The sequence below is a fragment of the Urocitellus parryii genome, chromosome 4, assembly GCF_045843805.1.
Source record: "Urocitellus parryii isolate mUroPar1 chromosome 4, mUroPar1.hap1, whole genome shotgun sequence".
Classification (NCBI taxonomy): domain Eukaryota; kingdom Metazoa; phylum Chordata; class Mammalia; order Rodentia; family Sciuridae; genus Urocitellus; species Urocitellus parryii.
Genome location: NC_135534.1, coordinates 176,338,131 through 176,358,458, shown reverse-complemented (window position 1 = coordinate 176,358,458; position 20,328 = coordinate 176,338,131). Strand labels below are relative to the sequence as shown.

The 20,328-nt window shown below is 49.3% G+C and overlaps 1 protein-coding gene and 1 pseudogene across 1 annotated transcript in view; one reads left to right on the top strand and one right to left on the bottom strand.

Moving 5' to 3' along the window:
- Pax5 (paired box 5) overlaps window positions 1-20,328 on the top strand; it is a 180,078-nt gene that overhangs the window by 47,243 nt on the left and 112,507 nt on the right. The window contains exon 6 of the mRNA XM_026415205.2: window positions 7,670-7,845. Coding sequence (XP_026270990.1) covers window positions 7,670-7,845 — 176 coding nt within the window. The remainder of the gene's footprint in view (window positions 1-7,669; window positions 7,846-20,328) is intronic.
- On the bottom strand, window positions 13,575-14,566 carry LOC113175706 (small ribosomal subunit protein uS5 pseudogene; annotated as a pseudogene).

Here is a 20,328-nt window from a genome sequence, read left to right as displayed (position 1 = left end):
CAATGACTCAATACCTGGCACTGAATGGTACTCCATCCAGGGGCCCAGAGACCCTTGTGTTCCCATTGTCTCTGTCAGACCCCTTCATTATTTCTAGGGAAAGATGAAACTCTCCCAATCTTTTTTTTTTACCCTGTGTGTGTGTGTGTGTGAATGTGTGATGCTCTCACGGAAAAAAAAAATTTGTGTGTGTGTGTGTGTGTGTGTGTGTGTGTGTGTGAGTGTGTTTTACTGGGAATTCAACCCAGTACCCTGCGTCTGCTAGCAAGGGCTCTACCATGGAGCTACATCTCTAGTCCCACTCTCAATCTTATGCTAATGTGGCCTCTGAACAAGTTCCCTGGCCCTTTCCCCTTTTGTCACCAATGGTCATTCCTAGCCCCTCCCATGCAGATAGTCTACAGCTACTTGCCCTCAGCAAACTTCTTAAAAGTTGCATCTAAAATAATTTCTTGAAGTTGCAAATTAGCACGGTTCAATCTTGGTAGGATTTGCTTTTAGAATTAGCCACTGTAGTCACAGGAGGAGACTGACTCCAAGCTCTCTGGGCTTACTTGACCCAAGCTGGAGATGCCCCAGATCATAGCTGTGTACTCTTCCCGGTCACCATGGCTCTGAGCTGCTGGGGCAGATGCTCCACCAGGACCTGGCTCTCTCCATCGTTCTCCCTGTGGGCAGCAGGCCAGGGAGCCCAGTGGGTGCCAGAGCTGTGGTCGGAAGTGGCAAAATGGCCTAACCTGGGGAGGCCTTGGGACCCTGGGCTAAGCTGGGAGGATAGTATTGCCTAAAAACAGTAATGGGATTTGGGAGTTATCATCACAATTTCAAAAAATGTCAGGATGAATTGTAACAGTGAAGAAAAAGAGATTTCCTCCTGTCTCCAACTTTTTGTGAGATGTCCCCCTCAACAAGCCTCTCCTTAAATACATGTCCATTTCTAAACCAAGTATTGGCAAAGAGAACGGGATGCCTCAGTTGACTAAGGCAATCATTTAGGGGGTGGAATGGATCATTTAGGGGTGAGGTTACCTACAAAGACTGCACAATCAAAATGGGAGGCGGAGGCAGAAGGATCATGGGTTCAAATCCAGCCTCAGCAATTTAGTGAGGTGCTCAGCAACTCAGTGAGACCCTGTCTCTAAATAAAATACACAATAGGGCTGTGGCTGTGGCTCAGTGGTCAAGTGCCCCTGAGTTAATCCCCAGTATCCATCCCCCACCAAAAAAAAAAAAAAAAAATTATCTAGTAGGCAAAATCTAGGTTGATTTTGAAGGAGGAAAGGGTCAGATATAACTCACTCAGCTTCCTTGGTTTACTGATGGGGCCTCTGAGGTCCAGAGAGGGAGAGTAACTTGCCAGGGCTCACACAGCAAATAAGAGCTGGGGCTAGAAGTCAGACTTGCTCGCTCCTAACACTTTTTCCTCTGAGCCCTGCCGCCGCCCTGCCATGCTGAGGAGAAGCTGTGAGGATGAAGGAGGCTCTGTGAGCACTCTGGATTTTGCCTGGGCCCTAAGGAGAAATGGGACTTTGAGTAAAGCTGGAGGCTGACCCAGGGGCTCTAGTCTCCTTTCTCGGGGCTCCTGGACTTCTAGTGAGGTTGCATCCCAAAGGCCATGATGCCAGAAGGGATTTTGGAGACTCCTGTTTGTTTTTATCTTTTTCCTCCCAGTGAGCATCTGCAGACATAAAGTGCATGATGATTTTTAAAGAAACAAACCAGAACCCTCCAAGAAAAATGCAAAACCCCCGAATCTGCTGCGCTCTGAAGAAAACGCAATGGGTTTATGATCTTTTAAGACACACAAGAGACAGCTTTCTCCTGACAGATGGGAATCTGAGGCTATTTTGCTTCCTCCCTCTTTGCGTGACCAGACCCGATTGTGTAAAGCTTTTAGCTTCAAAGCCGGGCTGTGAATAACATTGGTTTAACCTGAAATTTAAAGCCAGCATTTCTTTGCTCCCCGAGACGGGGCTTCCTGCCCCTTGCTCCCCTGAAGCTAGCTTCCAGAATGTTAATTCTACGAGCCATGGTTGACTAAGCCCAGCACTGGGTCTATTACATATTATTTGATTTGGAGTAGGAAAAAAAAAAGATTTAAAGATACCTTGCCCCTGTATACCTTTGTACTTTTGCCCGGGTCTATCCGTATATTTAAACATACCATTCACACTGTGAGTTTAGATTTTTTCCCCCGGAATAAAATGGGTCCGAGCATTTCTGTAGCGATTCTGCCTCCAAGACCACATTCTCCAATTAAATCAGACAGCATCTTTGCAGTGCAGCAGGAGAATGCAAGGGAAGCTTATATCAGGGTCCTGGAGGTTCAGATCTGCCTGGTGCAGGGGATGATTTTTTGGTGTCCATTTCTGTAGCTGCCTCTGAGCATATAATCTATGTGATTCAGACTCACTGCACCTACTGTGTGGGCATCCAGAGGCAGGTCATGTGTCCCTGCACTCTCAGACCCACGGACCTTTTCGTCAGATTGCCTGTCTTGGTTGATACTTGCACCTGGACTTCTAATGACGATGATGATGATGATGATGATGATGATTTTTTTTAAAACCAGGGATTGAACCCAGGGATACTTAACCACCGAGCCACATCCCCAGCCTTTGTTTATATTTTGTTTAGAGGCAGGGTTTTGCCGAGTTGCTTAGGGCTTCACTAAGTTGCTGAGTCTGGCCTCGAACTTGCGTTCCTTCTGCCTCAGCCTCCTGAGTGGCTGGGATTACAGGCGAGTGCCACTACACCTGGACATTTTCCTTCTTCACGAGGACAAGGGCTGCATCGGCTTTTGCCTGTTGCTGTGTCCCTCACGTCAACATGTATTGAGCTTGGTTCAGGGAGGAGTGAATGAACGAGTGCGGTCAGGTGGAGGAGTCCTGACATTTGCAGACCAGACGTGCAGAGAGAAGGTGGTTGTCCCAGGTATTACAAGTCGTTCATTTACTCCACTGATTTTCTCTTGGAGGAGACACAGATGAATTGCCTGTGGTGTTTTTCCTGAAAGTAGCTAATAGCCCAATGTGGGCTTCAAGGATCAGGGGATTTGGCTTCTAAAATAAGGAAGAAATTGGTCAGAGCCCTAAGAAAGGGAGATGGAAAACAGGCTGGGGCAGGAAGGAGGGTGAGCTGGAAGAAGAGGCTGCCTGCAGGCTATGTCTGTCCTGGCAAACAGGACACAGGTCAGTGAAGAGTGGTTCATGTTCCTTCTGAGCATGTCACCTCTCCTGCAGGAGACGGGCTGACTCCAGCACCAAAAACCCACAAATGCAAAGCCTCGTCTTTGCCAGGTCCTGCTATCTACCAAAAGATGAGGCTTAGGAGCAAAGTTTGGAAAGGAGTGAGCAATTCAGTTCTGGGACTGAGAAATGGAGTGTGGCTGTTTCTTCACCTGGGCTCCCCATGGTTCTTTCAACAAGGCTCAGATCTTAGGTGCCCTCTGAGCTGTCCATCTCCACCCTCCCGCCTCCCCACATTCTCCCTGGGTTCCTTTCCTGTCCTTATCTCAGGGCCTGTGGAGCAGTCTCCACCCCACCCTCATCCTCTACTTCTCGTTGGAGCCTGACTTCTCTGGCTTCTGCCCAGGGGAGGCCATACCCCTCCTGGGTGGCAGGAGCACAGGAGTACATGCAATATCCTCAGGGGAGGGTCTCCAAGGATTCCCTGTGCATACACGTAAGCCTGCCCTGTGTCCTGAACCTTTACTCTGATGGCCCTACTCTGTGACCAGACAGTGACCCTGCCTGCAGGAATCCTGAGTGCCACCTTCCCTGAGCCTCCTCAGTGGAGGTGAAGCTCTGTCCCTCTGGGCTCTAAACTAAGAGCCCAGCCTATGAAGCCACTGGAGAGAGACTGAGCCTGGCCTGCTGGGAGAGGCCTCCCTCCAGAGGCAGGTCTGGCAGATCTGGTGGGGAAGGACGAGTGGGAGGCAGGAGTGGGGCCTGGCCCACCTGGAGCAGAGTGAGGCCTTGGTGGCAGTTGGGTAGCAAGTTGACAGGAAGGAGGCTGTGTTAGGAGTTTGGGGTCTGGCTGGCAGGGTGAAGGCTGGGAGGTTAATTGAAGTAGGTGGATAAGGAAAAAGTCTCTTAAAAACATATGTGGGCTCTGGCAGAGAGAGAGTCAGTAGGGCTCTGGGGACTGACATTGAGGTCAGACTTTGGCAGAAGTAGCTGGGGCCAGGATGACTGGGTGGAGCAGTAGCTGAGTAAAAGAAGGCTGGTCCATCTTCCTGTGTGTGTGTGTGTGTGTGTGTGTGTGTACGTACTTGTGCACATATGTGTGCACATAGGTGCATAGGACTTTGAGAATAGGGCCATTTGTTGAGTGCTGACTAACAGAAGAACACTTCTGGCCAGACAGCCTGGGCTGGAGCTCCCACATCCTGCTAGTCTTGGTGAAATTGTGGGGGAGTGGTCCTCATGGGGATGGGCCATGATGGAAGAAGGACTCTGGAGATGGTATCCTGTGGCTGGCACCAGTCTTGCAGAAGACCAGCGTCACAAGCTGCCAGAAGAGGCCTAGGTTTATGTTGGGGATTTTGATCAGAGAGACCAGCTTCTCCCTTGGCCCACATGTTGGGGTATTTGGTCATTCAGGCTGTGGCCCAGCCTCTGGCATCCTCTTGGGTCCAAATGGATGTGGGAGGCTGGGGAAATGGCTCAGTGGCAGAGCACTCATCTGTGTGCCTGAGGCTCGGGGTTCAATTCACAATACTGAAAAAAAAAATCCATATGGGATCCGTGTTCTCAGGGGGTTTGTGAGCCACCTCTGAAGACCCTTCTGTAGAGGGTCAGTATGCATAGAAAGGCCAGTATGCCTAGGAACACCCCAAAACTGGTGTCTTTGTTCAAATGTCAGACCCTGCACTGCAAATGGGCAGGGGAAGAAGCACCAGGTTCTGGCTGAGCCTGGGCCAGAGTGAAGTGACATCCCGCTGCCTTGGTTTGGTCTTATCCCCCACCTGGTGGGGATTTGAGAGGCTGGAGGAAGCAGAGGGCAGCACTGGGCTGGCAGGGGAGGGCTGGAAAGGCCTGCGGAAGGGCACTTTTCAGTAGCAGCCGAGCCATGCTGGTGCCCCTGCGGCTTCCCACCAGTGGAGGTGGATGGCCTGCCTCTGGGCCTACGTTTCCAGAGCCCTCTGGTCAGTTCTGCATGGGCAGCATGGTCCCAGAGAGCCCTGGGAATGTGTGGCCCCTGAGGCCACGTCCTTGCAGGGCACCTCTTGCTTTCAAGAGGTCCTCCCTGCTTGCTTTCATTGTGAACAGGTCAAGTCCAAGACTCACAAAAGATATCTCATCCCATTTTTTAAAAATGTGAAATAATTATTTCTGTAGACTAAAACAGGTAGATTAGGCTCACAGCAGTTTCAAACTTTGTTACTAGATCTTATTGAATACCACGGGACATGACTTGGCTATTTTGGTCTTGGACTTTTCTTTCTTTTTTAAGTATTTATTTATGTTTTTTTAGGTATAGTTGGGCACAATGCCTTTTTATTTTATTTATTTATTTTTATGTGGTGCTGAAGATCGAACCCGGGTTCCGCCTGTGCTAGGCGAGCGCTCTACCACTGAGCTACAACCCCAGCCCCCTGGACTTTTCTTTCTTGGTAGGCTTTTGATGGCATCTTCAATTTCATTCCTTAAAATTGATCTGTTTAAGTTTTCTATGTCCCGATTCCATTTGAGTAGGTCATATGTTTCTGGAAATCTGTCGATGTCTTTGAGATTTTCTATTAGAGTATAAATATTCAAAATAGTTTCTGATCATTGTCATTTCAGTAGCATCCATTGTGATATTTCCTTTTTTATCACAATTTTTAGTAATTTGAGTTTTCTCTCTCTTTGTTAGCTTTGCTAAGGGTTTATCAATTTTATTTATTTTTTCAAAGAACCAACTTTTTGTTTCATTGATTCTTTGAAATTTTTTTTTTTGTAGTTGTTTCGATTTCATTGATTTCAGCTCTGATTTTAATTATTTCCTGTCTTCTACTTCTTTGGGTGTTGATTTGTTCTTCTTTTTCTAGGGCTTTGAAATATAATGTTAGGTTATTATTTTTTTTTTGGTGACTTTCTATTGTTTTAATGAACCATTTGCTTTTTAATTGATAACTTATAATATTTTCTTTGAAATGTAAGCATAATCCCCAGAGACTTGCTCTGTGAACAGCTAACACAACAGGACCCAGAGAATTTAATCATGTACTTTTAAAAATTACATTTTAGGCAATCTAAATTTACAAATTCAAGTAAAAAAGCAGCTGTGAACTCTCTCTGTACTCCACTTCCTCTGACCACTCAGTTCCAACCTCTGAATGGATAACCACTATATATATGTTTCTTACGCATCATTCATATCTGTATCTTTTATTTTATAAATAATATTTTCCATAAAATATCATATTTTGTATAATAGAAAATTAGACAATATAGCATAAGTATATATTAATAATATAAATATGATATGAAGTCATATGTTTTTCCTTTTTACATAAACATTGTACATTTACACACTGTGCTGTGCTTTGCTTTGCTTATTTGTTACATAGCAAAGTACATTAAAGATATTTCTGTACCAGTTCCTAGAGGAAGTTCTTATTCATCTCATCTTCTGTACCCTTTTTTTTTATGCAGGTATGCCACAGCTTATTTAACCAATCTCCTGTCAATAAACTTTGGTTTATTGCTCCAAATTTTTTGTTCCAAGAACCCTGTACATGTACCACTTGTTATATATGCAAGTCTAGCTATAAAATAAATTCTCAGAAGTGCAGCCGCTCCATCCAAGGGATCATGTACTTGTGATTTTGATAGCTTTTGTCAAATTGTCTAGCACAGGTGTGCGACCACCCCCACCAGAATTGTATGATTGCCCATTTCTCTACAGCCTTCGCAGCAGAGGGTGAGGACATCAACTCCAAGGAGTGTCTTCAGTGTGGGAGAGACATTAGCATCTGGTGTCTAAGCCACTAAGCAAACCTGAGCTCTAATCCTCAGGCAAAATCTCATTTGATCTCTCTAGGTCTTGATTTTCTTGTCATTTCAGTGGCATCCATCCCCAAAATGGGGAAAATATAATAATTTAGTGGATGAGTCCATTTTTTGTTACCATAATGAAATACCTGAGGATGGGTAACTTTATAAAGAAAAAAATGTTATTTAGCTTATAGTTTTTTAAGTTCAAGGACATGGTTCCAAGCCAATTGGCTTGGCTCTAGTAAAGGCCTCATGGCAGATGGTACCATAGATGAGAACACGTCTGAGGGGAAGAGATCACATAGCATCACCAGACGGGAAGCAAAAGAGGGGAGGAACCCTCACATTAGGCCCCACCTCTTCTGTACCATCACACTGAGGACCAAGCTTCCAACACATGAACCCTTAGGGGTCAAACTCAAGCCACAGCCTAACCATAGAAATACGTTGGGGGTCACTGCGTGGATAGATGGGGTGACATATATATATATATATAAAGGGGTTTGCATGGTGCCTGGCTTGTGCCCATGGGAGGTTGGCTCTGTGGTCACCAGCAGGTGACCTAGGGCCAGGGAGCTGGGCTCGAGGCTCTCTCGGGCCCTTTTCCCAGTCTCAGGGTCTGACCTGTCTTCCTTTAGCACCTTGTGTCACCTCTACTCACATTTCCTCTCTCGTGCTCATCCAAGGTATTCAGGACTCTCCGGTGCCCAATGGTCACTCACTCCCAGGCAGAGATTTCCTCCGGAAGCAGATGCGGGGAGACCTGTTCACGCAGCAGCAGCTGGAGGTCCTGGACCGTGTGTTTGAGCGGCAGCACTACTCAGACATCTTCACCACCACGGAGCCCATCAAGCCCGAGCAGGTATGCCCCTCGCTCAGCTGGCCACCCCTGCCACCGCAGTGCAGGCCTGGTCACTCTCCCAGAAGCAGAGGCGTCTTGCAGGGTGTGGAGAAGAGCCCGGTGGCTTCTACTGCGAGTAGACTTTTCACTGTTTTGGCCAAGCCTGGCAGGTCACAACACGCCACGAGGTCAGAGGGGCATGTTTGGGGCTCTGAGGCTTCTTGCCCTGGTGGCAGTGTCTCTGGCCGGCCAGGGGCACATGACTTGACTGGCTGGTTCTGCCGTTGCTGATCGGTGTCCTTTCCCAGGGCTCTTGGGACAGGAGTGTATAATGACCTTCTGGGCCAGTTGAGGTAATCTTGGGTCATTATCCTGTCAATCATGGTGATGGTCAAAATATATAACAACCCTAGGGCCTGGAGGCTCACCAGTCAGGTGGGCAGGTACTAGAGAGGACCCCACTGCCAGCCTCTCGTCAGGTCACCTGTCATGCTTTAGAGACGGAATCCAAGAGACTGGAAGGGAAGGAGTCTCTCACTGGACAAGCTGCCCCCTGGATACTGGAGGAGAGGGAAGGAAGCAGGAGGACTTCCGGGCTGGACGGCAGCCTGATGTGCCTGGGCAGAGGGGCAGTCACTGCCTGTGGCTGCAGAGGAGGCGTTCAGGGCCTAAGTAAGGTCCCTGCAGGACCAGATTCAATTCGGGACAATATTTCCTGATGCCCCGTCTGTGCCAGGATCTCGACTGGTTCCTTGAAGCCTGGGCAACTCAGACTTGCTTCCAGCTGTTGAGAGGACCCCTTTAGTGGACCCCGTGGATCTAGTCAGGGAGACCCTGTGAGCAGTAACTTTCCCAGCTGGTTCTGGGGGTAGACATGGGTCTTGCTGAGCTTCCTCTAAATGCTAACTAGATGCGGCTTCTGAAGTTTTCCCAAGGAGACCTTCAAACATGGCAGGCCATGTGTGCAAATCCCCATGGAGAAGCAAGGTCCTGGAGATCTTGGGCACCCAGGAGAGAGCAAGGCCTACAGAGCTACCATTTTATGACACTCTGGCTTCCTCTGGGCAGTTCCTACAAGGGCTTTAATAACCCATTTAGCCACCTAGTTTTCAGATGGGGAAACTGAGGCTCCGAGAGGCAAAGCGGCTTGCTCAAGGCCACCCTTATGAATTCACTTAAACATGGACAAGTGTCTGTTATGTGCAAGGCACAGATTCAGGCACTAGGGGTCTATCAGGGAACAAAACAGGCCTGGGCCTGCCCTCTCAGAGCCTACAGACTTGTAGGAGAATCACAAAACATGAGAATTACTCAAAGGGCCATGGACCGCGGGTGGGCTTGGTGCTGAGGAGATATCTGAGGTTTTCCAAGAGCCTAAAGCAGAATCCAAGCCAGCTTGGAGGCCACCGTGGGAAATGCCCTTACAATGAATCTTGAGAGGTTTGGGCAGAACAAAGAGAAGAGATATGGGGTGGGGGGAACTGCCTGGCAGAGTGAACGGAAGTGCAAAGGCCCTGAGGTGAGAGGGAGTATGGCGGGGTGGGAGATGGAAAGAGAGCAGTGTGTCTGGGACTCAGGGGACGGGGTAGCAGGTGATATTGGAGAGAGGGGCTGGGCTTGTAGACTACAGTGAGGATGTCAGCCTTTCTCCTGCAAGCCGAGCCACGCCTCCCTTGGGAATGATATGGACGTGTGTGGGGACAGAGCTGACCCTATGCTCTAGAGCCTGGGCTTTAGGGAGAAGAATCTGCTTCCATCACAGACAGCCTCGCTCCATTGCTCCAAGCCATTCTGAGAGGTGGTGGAAACCACATTTCACCTGTCACGGGAGGAGAGAGAGGGAGGTCTTTATCAGGAAAACTTCCCAGATGAGACCACCTTTGCCTTCAGAGTCCAGGAGAGAATGATCTTCTAACCATTGACAGGATCACATGATTTTAGGGGTAGCAGGGACAAAGGAGGCAAGCTTTCAACTCCCTTATTTTTTAGAGATCCAGAGAGAGAACAGGGCTTCCTGAAGTTGCCAAGCAAGTTCATGGTCAAGGGCAAGGGTCCAGAGCTCGGCACAGCCTGATCTTCCAGCATGCCGCTGCTGCCGGCCCTTCAGTGAGGCCCGTATTTACTAAGTGCAGACACTGAGTGTCAGAGTCTCCCTCTGCCTTTCCCATGATTCTCGTGGACACCCAGAATCTGTGTCCTGTTTCATTTAGCTTAGGGTGTCCAGGAGGACTGGGCAGAGGCTGCAGGGCTCTGCAATCCGAGGAGCCCAGAGGCCACCCCAGTGCTCATTCAGCTACTTGCGCAGGGGTTCGTTGACACCACCCATTCCTTACATGCGGGCTGTTGGGACAGAGGTGATAGTCAGGCATCAGCTCTGTCCAGTCTCAGAGCTTCCGAGCCATAGACTCGGCTTCTGTGTCCTGGACTGAGAAGCTTCAGGACAAGGAAGAAAGTTCTGTGGGTCCTGATCCTGAAGTGTTGAAAGAGAGGGAGAAGCCGCCTCAGTTGGGAGCGTCCAGGACCATGGCGTGGTGGAGGCGGCACCTCGTGGGGTTCCCGGAGGACAGGCCTGCGGGGCTCATGCTGAGATGGGGGACATTACAGGGAGGAGACCTGAAGCACAAACTCCGGGAGGACTTCACTTCTGGCAGTGTCCTTCAGAACGGCACAGGCACGTCTGCGGGCCTGTCTCTGTGCGGGCTTTGAGGCAGGGCCTGCGGGCAGACCGGGTGGCAGGATAGTGACTGACTCAGTGTTTTCTAGTTAATCTGCTTCACCTCCCTGTAATGTGCTGTAATGAGGAGAGATGGAAGGTGAGGCCGCGGGGCTGCCCTCACACACAGGCACTGGACTATGAATGACATACCCTCGCGCCCGATTCTCAGTAGCTTTGCACAGATGACAGCTTGAGCAAGGGCTGCAGATGGGGAAGGGATGCTCGTCAAGGGTACGGGCTCCCTGAGCCCCCTCTTGCTCTCTCCACGGGCCTTGCCTTGTGGGCCCTGGAGTGGCACCAGAAGGGGGCCCTGAGCTGCTGCCCTTGGAGGCCGGTCACCTCTTCCATTTGCCAGCAGATCTAGCTGTCTCAGTCTGTGTCTCTGTGGCCTAGGGGCCTAGATGGTGGCTTGCTGTCACCTTCATTGAGCAGTGTGGCAAAGAAGAAAGAGTACCTATTAGCCGTGGAACTGGGGGAGATGATTCGAGTCTTGGCTCTGCTCTGTCGAGCAAATCACTCTTTTTCTGAGCCTCGGTTTCCTTATCTGTGCTGAGGTCATCACAATTTGGTGAGGGATAGAGCAGCAGCAGCCATACCTTGCTACAGATACCTTCCTCACTCAGGCAGGAGAGCCTTCAGCCTTCCAAGGTCTTTCATCGGATCTTCAAGTTAAATCCCTACTGAACGGATTGGGTAAGATTTGTGTGTCCCATGGTATAGATTAGAATTTTCCCCAGATTGTTCACCTCATTTTCAGGATTGTTGAGGCCACAGGGCTGGACTCTGACCTCAGAATCTTCTGACCTTCTGTTGTGTAAGATGGTTCCTTGGGCCTCCATGCCCCTGGGGGGTGTCTAGGGATGGTTCTCTGAATGACCTGCTGCAGCCAGAGTCTACTTGCTATTCTAGGACTCCCAGAGACTTGCACTAGCTTGAAGAGGTCTCATCCTGCCAAATCACCCACCCCACCAGCTGGGAGGAATGTTCCTGTTCAAGGCCGGGCTGGGGTCCTGCCTGTCACTGCCATGTGCTCAGGGCCCTCCATGCCATCTTGCTGCTTTTCCCGCCGAATTCTGCCCTAGGTGGGTAGACCAGGCTCAGGCTTTCACAGGGAAACTTGGTAAACCCTTTGCCCTGGCTGAGGGGTTAACAGAAACCAACTCCTGGGGCAATGAAATGCTTCCTTTTTAAAATGGTTATTGAAAAAGCAATTGTTTTCCCTACATGTGCAGTGAGTAAAATTCACCTTGGAGGAGAAGAGGGAAAAAAAGAGAGTGAAGCAGTTGTTGGTGGAGAGAGAGAGGGAGAGACGAGATTGTGTGTGTGTGTGTGTGTGTGTGTGTGTGTCCAGCAGTGGAATCTGTCTCAGTAAAACTTGCACTGATGCTGTCATGGTCACCCGCCGCCGGCTCTGGCGGAGCAGGTCCCTCCTCCGGCCACCACAGGAAGGCGGCTGAGCGCAGCCTGCCGTATTTACTCTCGGCAGACTATTAACCAACACCAGGCTATTAATCTGGCTTTTGAGCCTTCACTAAAGCCCATAAAAGCTCACAGTTGTCAAATGGAGTTCATTTTAATTTCCTTTCAATCACAGTAAATTATTCAGGTGATAAATCAGCTGGAGCAGCCTCCTGGCTGTAATAGAAACCCTAATTCCTGGCTAATTATCCAGCCCATTGCTGCCAACAGATCAATACGGGCGCAAAATGGAACGGGCCGTGGGCCCTCCCTCCCATCGGGCCAGAGACAGAGAGACAGCTGGGGAAGGGGGACGTGCTGCTGACCTCTTAGGAAGTTCAAAGGTCATAGGGGGTTAACCCGGGAGAAGCCTGTCCCCTGTCTAACAGAGAAAGCCACCAGAAGTGCCTCCCGCTCTCGTGAGCCACTTTGCCCTCTGAACGGTGGCATTTCTCCAGGTTGGTGGGCCAAGCCAGGTTCTAGCATTGCCCACTCCCATGGGCTTCCTATTCCTGGGAGGGGCTTATTTACCTTTCCCAGCGTGACCCAGTGTGGTCATCGGGGATGGCCTCAAACTGACCATGAGTCAGAAAAGGGGCTGGCGTTGTGGGGAGAAAGATGAGGCTCAGTTCCCTCCAGGGAGCTCATTTTCCTCTCTGGGGGGTCCTGGTCCTCCCAGGAGGAGATGGAAGAAGGAGGGGAGGGTGGGGAGACAGGTGGGGCCAGGATGGAAGAGGGGAAGGCTTCCTGCAGGAAGTGCGGTTAGTGTCTTGAGGGGAGGGTGGAATCCAGATCTGCTGGAGCCGGCAGAGAGTTGGCTGGAGAGAGCATTCCAGGCCGGAGGCATGGCAGGAAAGAGGAATGGTGGGGGCAAAGGTCTGGAGGTGAGAGTACTGGGAGAGTGTGAACCCAGTGAAAGGAAGTCAGGGAGGATGAGCTGGAGAAGCAGAGGGGACCCAAACCCCAGAGGGCTGTCTGTGGCCTGGACTGTTCCATCTGCCTTGAAGGCATCCTTCCCTGGGGCCTCTTGCCTCTTGTCCTGTCCCTGATGCTACAGTTGGATCTTTCTTCCTGAAGTCTCTCCCCACACAGGAGACCCTGGTGGTTTCCCCCACACTTGAAACCCAGCTCCAGACCTCTCTCCCCCTGGTGACCCTTCACTGCCCCATGTCCCTTTGCTTGCCCACAGAAGCTTTGGCTCTGGTCATGCCTGAGCCCTCACTGCCCTACATGGGCTGGGCTGCTCCGTGTTGGAGGGGACAGCTGACCATGGTCTCACCTCTCCTGGGACTGGCATGTGTGTGCGTGTGCATGAGCTGTGAGCACCAGGGTGACTCTGCCGTGCTCTGGCAGGAACTGCAGCTGTTATTACTTTCTTAATGTTCACACTCTAAGCTCCTGCTCACTGTTTCCCTAGGTGTGGAACATTCCTTCAGCTTGTTTCTAAATCCTACCTGCCTGCCCTCAAAGGTCTGTATTGACTCATTAGCCTGCACCCATGTGCTCCTTGTCTAAGCTCATAAATGCATTTAAAACAAAAATGTTTTATGCACTTTACTTTTCTTGTATAAAACCCCTAAGGTGAAGCCACAGCTGGAGCCTGAGTCCTCTGTACAGAGAACCTGGGCTTGTAGCACTGGGCTATAGCACAGCCAAGCTGTCCACTGATTCCTAGAGGGGACATTGGAGATACGATCTTGGGATCTTGGGGTTCAGTTTACTCATCCTGGGAGCTGAGCATGAGTTAGAAGGGCTGGGGCTGCCACTCAAACCAGTCAGTGTGGGTTTTCACAAGATGATCAGCAAATTCCTGATAGGGAGGCTTGGTGAACCCAGTCACTTTCCAGAGATCAGGGGTCAAGTAGCTGTATGTCTTAGAGATGGCATCAAAGGTGGCCTTGGCCAAATTGCTCAAGATGGCAGTGCAGTCCTTGGCAGGAGTGTAGCAGTCATCAATACCTGCCATCAGCAGCAGCTTCTTGGGCACAGGGGTCGAAACAGTGCCATTGTCTCTGGGGGCAGGGATGAAGTGCCCCAGCACAGAACCACAGTGTTCTGTCACCTTGCAAGGGACAGTGTGGAGCCTGCCAATCTTGTTCCCCCAGTAGTCTCTTTGCACAGGAACAATGAAGAACTTGGCCAGGATGATGGCCTCTTGGATAACAGTGGCTAACTCCTTGGAACAATTAACTCCCAGGCCAATATGACCATTGTAGCCCCCGATAGCAACAAATGCCTTGAACTTCACCTGCTGGCCAGCACGAGTCTTCTTCTGTACAGGCATGATCTTCAAAACCTTTCCTCCTGGAAAAAGCCAATGATCTCAGACTCATTGATGGGCAGAGAGAAGAGATATATTTCCTCCAGGGCCTTGATCTCAAGTCCTCGGCCAGCAGTCCTGCTTGGTGATGGGGATCTTTTCTTTGTCTTCAGCCTTGCCTCCATGAACCCCTCAGCCACCACTGATGCCTTCCCACCCTCACCAATGACGGGGACCTTGTTCTCCTTGGAAGCCACCCATTCCAGGGCCACCAGGGCTTCTAGGTTCTTCCATTGGACCAGCCTCATCCACCGTTTGGTATTTCCCAGAGAAGATGCCATAAATGCATTGTTTTAGTCCCTGCATGGGATTGCTGTGATTAATGTGTATTCGTCGCTTACCACGTGCCTGGCCCTATTTTTAGGAGAACCACAGTGGCCCCAGCTCCTTACCAAGTTGCAATAGTTCCTGCCATCCCATTGTGCAGTCAGAACATCTGAGGTCAGGTGAGGTTAGTGCAGTGGCTTAGCTAAGGGCACACAGTGAAGTGGAGCCAAGATTGGAAGCCAGGTGCCTGGCTCCAGAACCAAGCTGTCCACTGATTCCTAGAGGGGGCAGTTGCCTGGAGATATGATCTTGGGATCTTGGGGTGCAGTCTACTCATCCTGGGTGCTGAGCATGAATTAGAAGGGCCGGGGCTGCCACTCAAATCAGTGTGGTCTCTGGAGGGATAAGGAGAGGTCTAGGGTGGTGACAGTCCTATTCGTCTGTTCCTTTCACCCTGCCCTTCCTGTCACAGGTTATGCTCAGAGTGAGTTCCTTGCTTGCAGATAAAATGAGAAGCACTGAAAATTCTTTCCTAGGAGAGATAACTGAATTGAGGAATTGGGGCTTTTTGATCTAAAGAAGGGAAGACTTGGAGATAGGAGCAGGAAAGGAGATGGACTAAGAGAACTCTAATAGTGCAAGCTTTCAAACAGGGGAATAGGCTTCTTTGTGAAGTAGTGAACTTTCTGTCATTGCAGGCTTGCAGGTAGAATATATCCTTTGTCATATATGCAGTGTGGGAGGAGGGAATCGGGAAGAGGAGGCAACAAAACGAGAAGACCTTTGACTCTGCAGCTTCAGGGACTGAGAGGCTGTTTCCCCCCACGGGAATCCTCACTAGGGTGGGCAGAGAGCATCAGCCTGGGCTGCAGGGACCACTGCTCTGACCAGCAAAGCTGCAGGCTCCGAGGTCTTGGGGGCCAGTGAGTGACACCAGCTCCTCCAGTGTTCAGAGCAGGGCTTCGGTTTCAGGCAAAGATGCCAGGGCCAGAGGTCTGGACGTTGGTGGCTGCTGTCAGCCCAACTGCCTGCAGACAGTTTCCTGCATCCTCTGCCTGTGAGTTTAGTACCAAGTCCCTCTGGGGAGCCCGAAGAAGGAGATGATTAAATAGACCTGTGTCCTGTCGACAGGGGCCACAGCTTGGGGTGTATGGGGCTGTCAGAGTGTGATGAGTAATAGAAGATCACTAATGATCTCCAAGGACCTCTGACACAGTCCCTGATTCACATAACCCTGAAAGGCAGAGTTTATCTTAATTGTTACCGTCATGTAGCAGATGTGGAAACTGAGGCAGGGAGAGATTAAATAGCATGCCCCAAATGATATGCTCGGTAAGATGGCCTCATTCTCCATTCCCTGCCTTCTGTGAGTGTAGACATGCCTCTGGTGTCAGCTCCCTGTCCCTGCAGGTAGGGACACCTCCTGATTGATTCTAGCAACTATTCATTGAGGAGCTCCTTTATGCCAGTACTGTGCTAAGTCCTGGGGAATTGGCAGCAAGAAAAGAAAAAGAAAAAAGGAAGAAAAAAGACATGGTTCCCAGCATTGACCTGAGAGTGATGGAGACAGATATGGACACAACACCACCAGTCACAGTGGTGGGGGAGGTGGGGGAACAGAGGGGAAAGGAAGAGTTAGGTGGAAGGAGGTGGTCATTACTGATAGTTACAGTGTGATGGAGCTCTGAGGAGAGGACCAGAGTGTGATGAGAATGGAGAGTGGGACCTTGGTTAGGTGGGGGTTCCAGAGCATGTTTCTGAGGATGGTATCCTTAAGCCAAAGGTGGTAAAGTGTGTTGGGAACAGTGTCCCAGGCTGAGGGAACAGCCTGCACAAAGACCTGAGGCTGCAAAGACCTTGATCTAGTAACCACAAGATGTCCTGTGGAGCTGGTAGGCTTGAGAGGTGGGAAGTGGTATGTCCCACAGTTATCGAGGTGGGGCATGAACGTGAAGGGTCAGGATCAGGGCCTTGGGTGGTGTCTTGAGAGGAAGAAGGCTGCACAAGATTTTAAACTAGGGGATATCAGGATCTAATCCAATAGAGATTGGAAGATTATTTTGATTGCTATAAAGAGACTCGGATGGTTGGGGGACTAGGAGACTGTTGTTAAGGTACATGCAATGTCACTGTACCCTTGGAGTCGGTTACCTGCCTGTCTGGGTCTGGCCTGTTTCATTGGTCCATGGTATTGCCCAGGAATCATGGCCCCATGATGCACTGCTTCTCCCCTTTCGGTCAGTTCTCCCACCTATCCCTGCACCCAACTCTAACAAAGCCCCTGGGATTACTAGAGTTGAGCTCAAATTTGATCCTGATCTTCCCGATGGCCAAAGCAAGATGGGAAACTCAATCATTTGTGTGCTTATTGTCCACTGAGTGAAATAGGCCAATTCTTCAAAGGAAGCCATATTTTTTAATTGTTTTATTTTAAAATTTGTTCTGATTAGTTATACTGACAGTAGAATGTGTCTTGACACATTGTACACAAATGGAGCACAACTTCTCATTCCTCTGGCTGTACAGGGTGCAGAGTCACACCAGTAGTATATTTATACATGTATATAATGTCCATCTCATTCCACTGTCCTTCCCACCCCCACACCTACACCCTCCCCTCCTCCCCTCTGAATAATCCAAATTTCCTTTATTCTTCCCTATCCCCACCCCCCATTACAGATCAGCATCCACATTTGGCCTTTGGTTTTTTGGGTTTGGCTTATTTCTCTTAGCATGATATTCTTTAGCTCCATCCATTTACCTGCAAATGCCATAATTTCATTCTTCTTTAAGGTTGAGTAGTATTTCATTATGCATGTGTACCACATTTTCTTTATCCATTCATCTGTTGAAGGGCACCTAGTTTGGTTCCATAGTTTAGCTATTGTGAATTGAGCTGCTATAAACATTGATAAATGACCGAGTCACTGTAGTATGCTGACTTTAAGTCATTTGGGTATAAACTGAGGAGTAGGGTAGCTGAGTCAAAAGGGAAGCCATATCTTTTTCTGACAGAATGGAAGGAAATTTTCACATGGGTTTCCAGTGGAAGCCCTGCAAGGCAATGACCACAGTCCTCCATGATACACTTAGAGGTCCTGCAGCAGATTTTGCCGGGCTCTGTCTTATAGGTGAAAAGAATGATCACATGCCAATCCGTGCATTTCTGTAGGGGATGTGACCATGGGGCTCAAGAATGCAGCCTTTTGGGGCTGGGATGTGGCTCAAGCGGAAACGCGCTCGCCTGGCATGCGTGGGGCACTGGGTTCGATCCTCAGACCACATACAAATAAAGATGTTGTGTCCACTGAAAACTAAAAAATAAATATTAAAAAGTTCTCTCTCTCTCAAAAAAAAAAAAAAAAAGAATGCAGCCTTTGTGGTAGCTCAAAGTTAAACTAAGAAAACGCCAGACACTCAGAGGCAGCTCTTCCTAGATTCTCCCATTTGATGCTCCAGGAAGATGGGCTTGTGGCTATGGGGCTTGGGGCTTTGAGATTTATCTCTATTATTCAAAGGCTACCCTGGGAACTCCCTCTCCCAACTGGAGAAGTTTCCAGTGATAGGAAGGTGTCTCAGGCGCCCAGCTCCATTGCGCAGCCCTTGATGACGAGAATCTGGTTGACTTGTCTGATGAGGGCTTGGTGCATGAGGACAGGGGGATGTTGATGGCAGGAAGAGTCCTGTGTTTTGGAGATTAAAGATGCAGATGGCGGACACAACATCTTTGTTTGTATGTGGTGCTGAGGATTGAACCCAGGCAGCACGCATGCCAGGTGAGTGCACTACCGCTTGAGCCACAGTACAAAATGACATATAAGAGGAAAGGAGGGGTAAGACAAGATAATACAAATGGAAGAAATGATTTACATTAGAAGGGGTAGAGAGAGAAAAGGGGAGGGGAGGGGAGGGGAGGGGAGGGGGGATAGTAGACAATGGGACAGACAGCAGAATACATCAGACACTAGAAAGGCAATATGTCAATCAATGGAAGGGTAACTGATGTGATACAGCAATCTGTATACGGGGAAAAATTGGGAGTTCATAACCCACTTGAATCAAACTGTGAAATATGATGTATTAAGAACTATGTAATGTTTTGAATGACCAACAATAAAAAAAAAAGAAAAAAAAATAAAGATGCAGATGGTAGGCAGGACGTGCTTTTGTTCTGACTTCCCAGTTTTCTCCATACCATGGTACAACATGGAAGATGCTGATATTTATGTGACACGGTTTACCAAGGATGCTCATGATGGAGACTGCTGTCCTTCAGGCTTTTGCTTTTTCAAGTCCCACTGGTCACTCGAAGGCCAAGAGGTTCTAATATCTCAGCACACTGTTTGAGAGACCCTGCTTTTGAGAGCAGTAGGAGTTGGACATGGGTGGGGCTTTGACTCTTCTCCCTCATTCCTCCTGTCTAGGGTGGCCAACCTCAGGAAAATAGACAAGGGACTACTTTGGGTATCTGAGCAAGTGCCCAGAGACTCACCCCACATCTTCCCAACTGTTTCTGGGATTCTTTGAAAACCTGAGCCAGGACGCATTTTATAGACCAGAAGAGACCCAAGTGAAGCTTCTGGTATGTTCCCTCTGTATCTGAGAGCTCTGTCTAGCACTGGCTTACCCACCTAGGGATAGGTGGAAAAGACGGACAGAGAGAGGACATGGCTGGACCTGCCCATGAAGTAGGCCTGGCTTGGCCTGGTTGATACCTGAAAGCCTGAAGTTCCAGAGGAAAATGGCTGACCTTCAACGCACAGTGACTTGGCTCCCAGTGAACACGGCTCAGGGAATGTCCTAAGCTCTGACCTGGAGGATGATGGCTCCTCCATGACAGGGAGCCACAGAGGGTGGAGGGAAGGGCAGAACCAGGGAGGAGAGGGCAGGAGTTCTTGTCCCAGTTCTTCCCAGCATAGGTTCCTGAACACTGAGATGCTACAGCACAATTTAACTCCAGTGTCATCTTCTCTTTGAAATGAGACAGTGACATGGATAATTCTGGAATTCTTGCTTCCTAGATCTCTAGAGGTACCAGGAACCTCTACACTAGCCCCGCTCTCCCTTATCCTTCCATCGCCATCATCTGAAAGTGACCCATAGGTGAAAATTACATGAACTCTCTGTGGCCTCAGCCCTCTTTGTTTTGCTGCCCAGACTTGCTCTAGAATACCCATTTGTTCCTAAGTGACTTAAAATATATGCCAAACACTGAGTATTCTTTGTCTCCTTGTGGATCAAGCACAGGGGTGGCTTCCCAAGGAAACTCACTGTGCCTGTTCCATAAGACTTTGGAGGACACTGAGCAATGTGACATGGTATAGAAGCACGGGGCGCCCAGGCTGTCATGATGGCTCTTGGGTCAGTCTCTCTGGGCCGTGGTTTTTGTACTCGGGGTGGCAGATGGGACTGGGTAATCGCTGAGACCCGTTCAGGCTCTAACATTCTGTGAGGGATAAAACCAGTTGGAAATCCATCTCTTCCTTATATTTTGACTTGTTTACAGTTTTTCCTCCTGTCTGTTTTACTCTTTCTGATGACAGGCAAATTCTGTGTATGTGGGGTTTAAAGATTACAAGTGAATTGTCAAAGAGCTGCCTGCATCTTGCTGGGATGTTCTTTCATTCATTTATTCATTCATTCATCCAAGAAATTTTTACAGATATGCCATGTCAGTGACATTGACCACCTGTGCTGTGCTGTGTGGCATACAGTAATAGCAATTGATGCTGCCAGAGGCACC